This window comes from Passer domesticus, chromosome 2, assembly GCF_036417665.1.
Source record: "Passer domesticus isolate bPasDom1 chromosome 2, bPasDom1.hap1, whole genome shotgun sequence".
Taxonomy (NCBI): domain Eukaryota; kingdom Metazoa; phylum Chordata; class Aves; order Passeriformes; family Passeridae; genus Passer; species Passer domesticus.
The window spans coordinates 40,330,357-40,342,432 of record NC_087475.1 but is presented as its reverse complement, the minus strand read 5'-3'; the positions used below and the strand labels follow the sequence as shown (position 1 = coordinate 40,342,432).

At 40.4% G+C, this 12,076-nt stretch overlaps 1 protein-coding gene across 4 annotated transcripts in view; it reads left to right on the top strand.

The window, feature by feature from the left end:
• The window catches only part of CLYBL (citramalyl-CoA lyase), a 165,654-nt gene that overhangs the window by 81,846 nt on the left and 71,732 nt on the right, over positions 1-12,076 (top strand). For all 4 annotated transcript variants that reach the window (XR_010355893.1, XM_064408368.1, XM_064408367.1 and 1 more), the window contains exon 2: positions 5,487-5,676. Coding sequence is in view for 3 of the 4 variants with exons in the window: in XM_064408368.1 (XP_064264438.1) it covers positions 5,487-5,676 (190 nt within the window). In the remaining variant the exon portion in view is untranslated. The remainder of the gene's footprint in view (positions 1-5,486; positions 5,677-12,076) is intronic.

Here is a 12,076-nt window from a genome sequence, read left to right as displayed (position 1 = left end):
TATTTTTTTTCCTAAAGAAGAGCTGCTTGCTTTGCCTGGATTTATTTCCTCTAGGACAGCACTAAGATTTTGGGGACTTGTATTCTGATGGTAAAGCTTGTTACATGAGCTTTTGTTTTCCATTGGAGGAAATGTTAGCATTTTTTCACATGTTAACTTTTAAACAATTAGGAGGAATTTCTTTTCCTTGAAAACTGCTGTCCTTTTCTTTTTCCTCCCCTTTTCTCTCTTCTTGATATTTTTATTTCCCTTTTATATGGAGACTTGTAGATTTTGTCACTTCAAACGTTAGCTGTTCCTCCTCTTTTCTTTCACTTTACAATACACACTAGGAGATTTTTTTTTTTTTTGCATATTCCTTCCCTTTCTCTGTGAGATATTGTAGTTCACCAAATTTAAAACACTACAGTATTTAGAATCCCCGCAGTGCCATTTTAAGTATTTGGACCTGGAAAATGCCCCAAGTAATAACTACCTGAATTGCTTTTAATTACACAATATAGCTGCATCATTTTACTTCAGATTCTTTTTGATTGATGCTGTAAGGCAATTGTAACCATGGATGATGGGATTAAGTGCCTCTTGAAGTGACTTTAGCTTCTTGTGGGAACAAAGGGAAAGAAGAGAACACTTAGTCCCTTTTTGAGTGAACAGCCTTTTTTCACTTGCTATATAAAGAAATACAATTAACAAACATTATCCCCAGAGGTGAATTGAAATGTACATGCGGACAATAACCGCTCTTGACTGCAATTAGACATATATGATCCGAGGTATTTTGGCCATTCATTAGTGCTAATTGTTTGAGAAACAAGCCCAGAGAACAAATGATTAAAATGTTAGTGCCATAACCGGGATTATTAGCATGTGTGATAAAATGCATGCGCCGCAGCTGTACCAATAAAACTCTCCAGCGAGTCGCTTTGATTCGACAAACACTCAGCGCGGCTGCGAGCCCGAGTATTTGCACAGGGCCTGCTGATGTTTATAACAAACAACTTGTATCTTCTTTTCTTAATTAGAAAGAATTACTATGCAAATTGTGGGGCTTTGTAATTCCATAGAAGTTTCCTTTGTTTTTGGCAGATTATTTGTGTGCGGTAGTGTGCTACTCCCCGGTAAATTCAACACGGGAAAACCATTACATTTTCTCTGGAGTGGGGTTTTTTTGAACGTATTGCAGAAATAATTTGTATTACATTTTCCTGCATTAGCTGGGTCTTTTTCAGGGGGGGTTGTGGGCCTTGGATCACTTCTGCCCTTCTTCCACAGCTCCACAGATATCAGTTACTTGCACAGAGGTCAAAAATACATGTGGAAATTATCCAGATTTTTTAATAGTTTCAGTGAAGTGTCTAAAAATGCTCTTTGCAAACACTTTGCCAACACTATGCCAAAGATTGTAGAAGGAAAGATTTGGCCTATTGAGCAATGAATATTTTTCTGTGTCTTTGGCAGGTCTTCTAGGGGTGATTCGATGTAGCAAATAAACAGGGAACAGAGGCACAGGTTAAAGTGCTGGAAATCACTTGTGCCAGTACTTTACTTTGTAACCATATCTTGTTGGCTCCAATGTGACTGCACAGGTGTGTGCATTTAAATACGTGTATGAGTATGAGCAATGCTGGAATGTGAAAATGCAGTTTACAGCAGGGAAATTTGCATAATTTGGGGTAATTTTACTCTTCGCAGTCACGCTGTATGGCTTCAAACTGCAGTGTCTCTTAGTAGTCAAATAGGTTTTCTTTGCTCCTTCCAGAGGATGAACTATTCACTCTTGGGTGAAATGGTTCTCAGAGGACCATGAGAAACTTTAACTTGCCAGCTACTTTTACATATTTGATGAAGACTTCAGTAGAGTGTTATGTTTGCTGAAGAAATTTAGTTTTATTTCCAAGACCCAAGAGCACTCAGCATGCTGCCAGATGCTATGAATGAAAATATGCTGCTGTAAAACAATTTAATGAGCATTACCCAATAGCCTAGTCCTTGTTTTAACTTACAGTGCTTAAAGGAAGAAACATTGTCTTAGCAAATTCACTTGGCTTTTGTCCATGTGTTTAGTTTAAAGCATAGTCAAGCTTAGTTTGAATCATTAAAATACTTGGAGCCAGGAAACATATGTAAGATTTTCCTCCTCTTTATGGCACAGGGTTAACAGTATAATCGAGACTGCAGTGCTGTGTGGGTTTTTTGTCCTAAAAAAGCAACTGCTGGGGATTTTTTCATTCTATCAACATAACAGAAGTCAAGATAATCAGGGGAGTGTTTCCTACCAGAGTAGCTAACTGCTCATATACAGAGCACCCCAAGCCTTGCCACTGTTTAAAATAAGTCTATAGACAAATGGATCTATTAATTAATCCATGTGTTCCTCTGCTTTTTTGTTGTAGAACATAAAATATGACTTTGCAATGAAAATGCACAGCGAGGATTAAAGAATATATGTCAAAGAATATATGTCAAAGAATTAGCATTGATACCATTTACTGCAGTCATACCTAAGGATACTTGTTGAAAACTCCTATTTTATATGAATAAAAATAAAATTTCTAGAGCTCTTAGTTTTGAAAGGAGAAAGATTCTGTGTTGACACGACCTCTTGCTGTGTATATTTTTTTCCTGGCCATACTTTTTGAAAACATTATTTCTGCTTCAAGTTACTAAGATATCCCATAAAACTAATAATTTGACATGTCAACAGTGTATTTTTTATAATAATTCATGTCCTGAAAAACCTGTTGTTTGAGCCTATGTGGCTACAAAGTTGTTTAGCTGAGGAGATACAATAGTCACTGGGAAGTAGCATTTCCAGCATTAAGCCTATTAAGTGATGGTGTTTTAATGGATTAAGTCTATCACTTCTTTGGAGTCAGGTGGTCTGCTGAGGAAGCTGTACTGCTCCTCCATCTAAACACAAGTTCACAGACCTGGATGGTGGCACCTGACTAAATCTGGTCTGCAGATAATGGTGCTTTCACCTACACAACACTGCACACCATTGTGTGTGGCATGCGGAGCAGGGCTGCCTTCGTGGGGCTTGCAGCAGTGAGAGGGAAAACGGCTGGTCAAACAGCCCTTGGTTTGATGACAGCCCAGAAGAAATCCTGGGAAACATGTGTGACAGAAGATACATCTCATCTCAGCATGCTCTGAGATTATGGTGTTAGCCACGTCTATCAGGTTTCTGGCAGGTTGGAGGGTTGGTGAGAGGCAGTCATTAAGGGTGCTCCAGGGGCTGCTTGGCTCCAGGCTGGAGTTAACTATTAATGGGCTGAGCTCTTTGACTCCTTTGTGCCCTTGGGAACCACAAGGCTGAAGCCATCAGAGAAAGAGAATAGAAACTAATCACTTTTGTTCCCTTATATATGTTATGGGAAAGATTGCAGACTTCTTTACTGACCTCTGTGTCACACTGAAAGAAGATACTCCTCTTTCCATTTGAGATAAACCACTCTTCCACCTTGTCCTTGCTCTCCCAAAGTGTACTACTGCAAGAAAATGAGATTAAGTGGATTTGTGTAGCGGCCACTTGAGTTGCCACAAGTTCTGTCATCACCCCCACTTCAGCCTGAAGCATGGAACATGAAGTAGTTTGTGAGAGAGAGGCAAAGAGAACACTTTGAGGGGCTCAGTGGGTCTCAGTTGCATGTCTCCAGGTGTTGATGGGACCTCCTACACCTGAGTCTTGAAGCTGTTGCTGTTATAAAAAAGGGTAGCACTGGCATTTTTAATAAAATAATGTCTATGTAACTGCCAAGTTGTCCCATTTCTTAAACTGAATTAAGCATTACCAGGCATGTTGCAAAGAAGAGCCTGGCAGTGGTTAATGTAGGCCCTTAAAATTGATCCACACAGGATAGGCAGACATGCAGCAGATGAGATGATGGAATCATTTTCCTTTTCAATTTAGTTTACTGAGGTAAAATGTGATAAAAGCTTTTTTCATATTTTTAACCCAACTCTTATATTCGGCTTTGAGGGTGCACACTCTAGGGGAAGAGAGGGTTCTTCAACAGTTTCAGCTTAGAAAGGTGAGTGTTACAGCGGTCTGTCAGTGACATGCCACATTGGCTCTGATTTAGATTGACTGAACTCGTTTCCAGGCATTTGAGTCATGTTTGCTTTGAAGAAAACCCACATGTGTGTGTAGCCATGTGTCATCCAAGTCTAGCAACTTGGGAAGCATTATTAAGAGGGGCACAGGAAAATGCATGGGTCCCTGACATGATGTGATAATGACATGTTCAGCATGGTGCTAGGAAAGCTTTGCATTATTCAAAGTGCTGAATAATATACATGATAATGCATAATGGTGTTATATGGTAGGATTATTTTGTGGTGTAAGTGCCTTGTGCTGAGTATGAAGGTAAATTGTATTATTTTGTCCTCATCTTTGATGTAGCAGAATAGGCCTGGTGGGTACAGCATGCAGTGAGGAGGAACAGGAGAAGGCAAGGGTTTAGGTTTTTTTGGAAGGCCAAGAAATACAGTGACACCCTCTATAATTTATTTCTCTGTCCTTGTAATTATGGAGCAAAGTAAGCTCCCCACAGCACTCAAGAGCAGTGTCCTCTGCAGTCCCACAGCCTCCAAGTGCACTAACCCAGCTCCTGCCTGGAGCAAGTCAGCTGAGCCCTCACCAGGACTATTGAGGCCCCCACACCTCACACCTACGGGCCACAGGGATGTTATCCTCTCAAGCCACGTGGCACCAAAGGCTCACACCTGCACTGATGTGTGGTGCACAAAGAATTTACAAATTTAAACAGAAATCACAGCCAAAAAACTGCTGCTGATGCTGTTGAGTTTATGAACTCTGTCAATAGAAGTCTGTGCTGTGGATGTGAAAGTCTGAAGAGAATAGCAAGGTTCCACACTACATGGGATTTTCATTCTTTTTTCTTCATTTCCCCCTCCATCCATCTTGCTTATTTAAAATTTGCATGCAAATACATTTGTTGATATAATGCTACGGTTGCAAAATGAACTTCACAAACCTGTGTTTGTTTTAGCCAGCACCCCTGCTTCGTTCACAGCATGGCATCCAGCTCCTGGAGGAAATGTGGCAGATAGCAGTCTCCTCCCCAAAGCAGTCCTGATCCATTCCCAGCACAGTCTGCATCCTACAGAGGAGTCTTATGACAGGGAAAAAAAAACATCCACTACCCTTCTGTATTTCATACTTGCTGTAGCACCCAGAATAGGCAGTGTAATTAAAGCTACATGGATAAACCTCAGCCCTGGCAGGTCTTCAATTATGACTAAGTTTACAACTTCTATTGAACACAGTGGTTTTGGAGTTTTATATTGTAATTAACTGTAATACTGATATCTCCCTAACTTGTCTCTTCCAAAGGGAAAAAATATGTAAGTAGCCCAAAACCAGTCACTATCTAGATAGGAATGTTTTGCTTTTAAAATACAGTCAAGTATGATTTACAGCATTGCTGCCAATAGTCTAATTTCAACAATATCCTTTACAGGGTGGATTCTCTTCTGCCAGCTGGTGTTCTTAAGCTTAGCTATCGCTTTACATCATCACACAAGTATGTTCCCAGACGGGCTGTGCTCTATGTACCTGCGGATGATGAAAAGAAGATAAGAAAAATCCCATCACTGAATGTAGATTGTGCAGTGTTGGACTGTGAAGATGGTGTGGCTCTGAACAGAAAGGTAATTAAAAATTATCTGTGTGATATAATCAGCACTAAAGAGAACTTGTGGAAAAACATTGCCTTTGCCTTGAGGAAGTGACAACCAGAAAGACAAAGATAACTCTTAAGATATACAGAGTAATGTCACAGTGATAGGCTTTGTGAAGGCGTTGGGAAAATCTGGTTACCCAGAACTCAAAGAGATCCCGTGTGAGTAAGCGGGGAGGGAGTTTTGCAGGAATACAGAACTGGGCATAAGCTGTCATCACAGAAGAGTGGGAGATACTGTTATTATTGCAACACATTTCTTAGGGAAGAGGAAGAAACAGTCTGTAAGAAGAGAAGTGGGAAAGGAAGCGTTAGTTCAGAATCACCAGGTGGGCAGTTTGTTATTGAAATAAAAGCATCTTCAGATTGTGAGCAAAACAGCGTGAGTCTGTTTGGTGTGTAAGCATTGGGGTGTTTGGAAAGATATACTTGCTGAAATTTTGGGGGGGAATGCTGTTAAGGTTGTTTCTCAAGGAAGGATAAGTTAGATCCTGAGCATATCAGTGTTTGGAATGGGGATGGAGAGCAGAGTGGGAGATGGATGTAGATGTGTCAAGTATCTGTGCCAAGTTTTTGTTAACATTAAACTGGAAAAACAGAGAATGATCTAGCATGCATTCAGTTTTGCTTGCAAACAATTTTTTTTTAATATATGGAAGTAACCATTTTAGTATGTTCCACATCTTAGAACCATAGAATCATTGGAAAAGACCTTTAAGATCACTGAGTCCAACCTTAAACATAAGTGCCAATTCAGCCATCTTAAACAATGTATACAAGAAATTGGTGCAAATGTTTCCTAATGAAGGCTGTTTCTCAACAGGAATGTAAGTTTGCTGTCACATTATTTTCATATTTGTTGGTTTTCCTAACTGTGTCTCCGTGCTTCAGACTACAGCAAGCACTGTTTAGGGTTTGAGGTATATAATATCTATTTATAGGTACATAAATAACTTGCCCAGAAAGTTAGGAAAACAGGCTTGAAAATTTTCCCATGTCCTCTCAAAAATGCGGACAAAATTTTATGATTTTCTTTTTCTTGTGAGTTAATGCTTTCTAGAAGGACTCTCTTGGATAGTGCTCTTTAACCTTCAGCTCTTTACAGGCATGTTGGAAAAGAAAAAATTTACAGAGTTTGCATGTACCTATGTTTATTCTGAAAAGTGAAAGTAGCAGTCCTGGATGTTCCTGTGTGCTGCTGAAGATGATTGGAAAACATTTTTCAGTTGCTAAAATTCTGTGTTGAAAGACTAGGATTATATCTCCTGTCACAGTGAATTAGTATTGTTTCATCACATTTCAGGGGCTCCTGCTGTAAGATGATACAAGATGTAGTTGTGTATCAAACTGAAGTATTTTTAGGTGCAGCTTAATTATATCAAATAATTTATAGCATAAGCATTTATTTGTAATAAACAATGACAGAAAAACAAAATTTTATTATCAAGATGACAAAGTTGACAGTAGCAATTTCTCAAGGGTGGTAAAATTCTAGCTCTGTTAAAGTGAAGTTGTGCCACTGGGTATAAGATTTCAAGGAAATTAAGGGGAAAATTGGTAATGGAAACTTGAGACGACAGACCAGCCACTGCCTCAGCTTAAATGCAAAAAGAAAGCAGACAAGAGGTAAAAGTGGAGACGAGCTACCAAGAAGTAGCAGAAAGTGTGGTCCAGGCTCGTAGGAGCAGAATGAGGAAGTTCAGAGCTTGTCTGGAATCAAAACTGGTGAGGGATGAGCAGGACAGCAAAAATGGCTGCTATAAATGTATCAGCAGGAAAAATGAGAATAAAAACCAGTCAAATAGATGCACTGCTCCATAAAACTGCAGGCTTTACTGTCAGAGTCTGCCCAGTCTCAGACCTAGAAGCAAAACTCTGGGGAGGGAGGGAGCAGCCACAGTAGGGGAGGATGGAGTTAGGGTCTATTTAAATAAGCTGGTCTGTGGGAGCAGACAGGACACTCTGGAGCCTCTCAGGGAGCTGTCGTGTGTCATCAGGAAGCTGCTGTCTGTCATCACTGAAAGGTCAAGGCTGGGGGATGTTCCTGAAGCCTGGAGAAAGGCACTTCTGCCCAAAAGGCCCTGGGTGCAGTTGTACAACAAGCTGCACAGGGTCACTGGTATGTCCTTGCAGCACCAAGCATCCCCCAGGGCCCTGCTGGCACAGCTGCACCCAGCAGGTCCAGGGAAGGGCTCTGGTCCTTCCCCTCCACTTGTTTTTGACAGTGTCTCTGTGGAGTCCCTGTGCCAAGCTGTGGATCCCAGGACAAGAGAGAGGCTGAGCAGTGGGAAGGAGCCCATGAAGGGCCATCGGGCTGATCATGGCACAGGAGGAGAGGCTGAGGGGCTGAGTTTCTTCATCCCGGAGAAGAGATGGCTGAGTTGGGTCTTGATGGACACTTTGCTTCCTGAGGGGAGCTGAATGGGTGCAGAGCCAGACTCTTCTCAGAGGAGCTCAGAAATGCAAAAAGTTAAAAAACTGGGCACAGGTTGCATGAGGGGAGATGCTGACTGGAGAAATGGGGAAAACATGGGGAAGACAAAGGAAAAAAACAAGACAAGGGAAAAATGTCTTGCCCATGCAGGTGGTCAGAGACTGAAGAGATTGTCCTTTGGTGGTGTATCCTTCCCCCCTAAGGGTATTCAAGCCTTGGCTGGGTGAAACTGTGATTGGCCTGGTGTCGAGCAGTAGTTAGTGCTGCTTTGAGGTGGTCTCCTGAGATCTCTTCCAACCTGAATTAGACTCTGTGATTGCATGATTTAGTAGAGAAGCCTAATTCAAAGCGATTAGAAGTTTGCATTTCATTTTTAGATCTGCCACGGATAGACGGGAAGAGTTTGAGACATAGGTTCTATGAATGTGAAGCTGAAATTATTATTGCTCTTGAAGCTTAATTTATTAATGTTTATGAGGTGTTTGGAGACTTTGTGTGAAAGATATGTCAAGAACATGCATTGAAATACAGTGTTCAGTGGCCCATTGCAAATAGGTCATTTCAAACTGAGGGAAAAAAAAACCCTAGGAAACACAGCAGTGCTGAGTCTGTCCTTTATTCATTCTTCTTAAATGCTACTAATGAATTTGACTATTTATTGCTGTGTCTTATATTACTTTAAATGCTACGTATGGACTTCCTTCAAACTGCTGCAGAAATGTTGAATTGGGGAAAACCAGGACCTGACTGAAGGTTCACAGTCCCTTGGGCTAAACTAGCCTGTCTACAGATCTTTATTTGCATGAAGTCCAAGCAGCAAGCTTAAACCACATCTAAGGGGTCTATTTTAACAAGATGCTGTGTGGTTTACATTAGGATTAAGTTAAAATTTGACAGATCAATAATCTGGCATGTCAGCAGCTCTATTTGCTTGATCATTCAGAAGCAAACGAGGAAGATGAGCTTCCTATTACTGAAACTGATAACATTTGCAAAACTACATTTGGTTGCAGTAGCAGCTTTTGAAGCTAGGGCCGTAAAATAAAAATATTTAAGTATTTTCTATGCAGTATTTTCTCTCTGTGAAGTTTTGAAAGATTTCCTTCCCTGTGTCTTACCCTCACAATTATGTTTTCTAACGGCTGACAGAGTACCAAAAGGGGGGAACCCATACCCATACCCTAATCTCCTTACCATTTCAGTGCCTTCATTTCTTACCTTCAAGAACTACAGCATTGACCACAACTTCAGGTGTCATCTCTTTCCCCTTCTTTTGAATCTTATTTTCTATCTGATATTTTGACTAAATCAAAAAAAAAAAAAAAAAGTAAAAACCTCACAGCATTCATGAGGAGAAAATATTTCAGTGAATTTTCTGAGAAGAACCAGTGGGAAGAAATGGCTAATAAGGAAGTAGTTATAGTATGCTGAGTACTAACCCTCAAAGTAGGGTTAGACCTGGTATGAGTAGCACAGGGGCTTTTGCAACACCTTTGGGACCAGGCAGAGTGGTAGGAGGACTTCAAAAATTCGGAATAGGAAAGCTGATAAGGAGATATGCTGGTGTTGCTGAAAATTTCTTTTACAAAAGAAAGTCTTGCTGAACATACCCTACAATTCATGCTGTTTGCTAATCCTGGCTGGGGATCCACATGCTGTTTTTACAGGTTCAGATGCAAAGTGCCATATGATGTAGACTGTCAGCTGCCTCTCAAGGTTTCTGACTCTGTAAGACTTTGGGTATTTCTACAAAAGTAATTTAAGTTTTGGTTGTGGGAACAATTGAATATTAGTAAAGGGAAGTTACCTTCTCTGAGGTACTATTCACAGAAAACGATAGGACATCTTTGCCACTGATGTACATGTACATTTTAAAGAAATTACTCAGAATTATGGGCTTGGTGATATTTTAAAGTGAACAGTTCAAATAAAAATTCTAAACTTATAAAATTAGAAATAATACAGATTGCAGTGTTGATATGTCACAAATGCATCATGGTCTTAGAGACAAAAATAGGTTGTATCTATTTCAGCTCTTCACAGGAAAAGGTCTGAATATGCTTTCATTTTGATTGTAAAAAATAAAAAGGTTTTAAAAATGGCTGCATTGATATGCTTGTATGATTCATATAAGCCAGCAAGCTGAATTGCACCTTATGAAAGATCTCTGTGTAGGAGCTGAGCTGTCTCAAGGGCTCTCAGCCAAGCCAGCAGTCCCTGCTGTAGCTTTTCTCTGTGGAGCTGCATCACTCACTGTGCTGGTAGGTCAGGTGGATCTATTGTCAGGTGGAAACTTCTCTCTTCCTGTTGGAGGAAGGAAGATTTCCATGTCAGTGCATTCATTTTCCAAGGACACAGTGAGCTGAGATTTTGTAGTTAGTTCCCATGGGTTATGTAAAGTTACCACCTTTACAAGAGTTTTCTAGAAATGCATTTTTTTCCAGCAGGATCCTGTCTTGGTGGTGCTGTTCTTTAGAGCATCCAGGAGGAGTTAGCTGCCAGGTCAGCCTAGCAAGAAAACAGCTGGGGTTGCTACTATAGCCTTTATATATCTTTCTGAGTCCTTGGCAAGAGTTTTGGAGAGTTTAAATGTCTCCAAACCAATGCTATTTGTGGTTTTATCTTGTTTGTGGTTGGCAGGGTGGTTTTGAAAACCTGGGTGCACTCTGCAGATCCCCTCAGTGTGCCATCAGGCCAGGCAGGGCACAGTCCCTCCTGCCAAAGATGACCTTTGAAAATTCTCACAGGCAAATTTTTAATGTGATAGGATTTGGCCTTTTCTTTCCAGGGGGAACGCCAGTGTTATAATTAAGAATCAAAACAAAGCCCCACGTTCCCTCTGCTCATGTTTTTTTTGTATCAGAGGTGTAAAAGCAATCCCTTGGAGTGTACATATGGCTGAGAAACGTCTGTGCACTCCTCTAACATAAATTACTTGAAAACAGGAAATTTTATTGTTGATCCTCAGGAACTATATAGAGCTCATTCATCCAATAGAAAATTATTGATATTCAGGGCTTCACTGTAAAATTATGTCAGACTGATTAGATTTTGATCTCCTAAGCTTTATTTCATGTGAATCATCATTATGTTCCTTTGTCTCTTAGAAAAACGTTGCTTTCTCCTCCAGCACTTAAGCAAGAGAAGCTGGGGAAGAGGAAGCCTCAGCTCTGTCTTTTCTCCATGTGCCTTCCTTGAGAGGGAAGTGGTGGCTCCTGAGCTTCTCCTGTTCTTCCCAGTTTCCTCAGCACTGAGGGGAAATTTCGTTGTGTTAGGAGGAGGTAAATGGGAGGACCTATCTTACTAATCTGAAGCATGTCTTCTCAGAATCATAGCACAAATATGTTCCTACCTAACATCATGGAGCCACTTAAAAATTAATTGTGCTGTGTCATGGAAGAAGGAAAAATCATTTAATTCTTTTGAATTGTCTGTTTTTAAAAAATAGGATTAAAGCCTGGCCACCTTTCAAAGTGTTCCATTATGAATAACACATATGTAAGAGATGACTCTTAGTCCATTACAGTTAAGAGCAGATCATCCACAAACATGCTGATTTTATGGAGATTTCTCCCTGTGAGAATGCCTCCTCCATCTCTCTAGTGATCTCATCCTGGGGTCAGAACAAACAGCACGCCAGAGAGAGGGCATCCTTGCCTACCATTTTCCCCTTAATCTGAGACCTCCTGACCTTTTTAGTCCTTATCATTGATGACAAGAGGCTCTTGCATATAAAACAACACTTCAACTAAATTCGGGGGTGTAGATAAATACTTGAAATGGGTCAGTGTGGTATACAAAAAAAAGTGAGGCTTTCTTTGTTGAGATGAATTTCCTTATGGATGTTATTGAAGGATTTTATAGTATTAGTGGACGAAAGCTCCTGTTGGTTTCCATAAATCTCTAGTTACTTCAATTAAACCCAACAGTTTTCCTG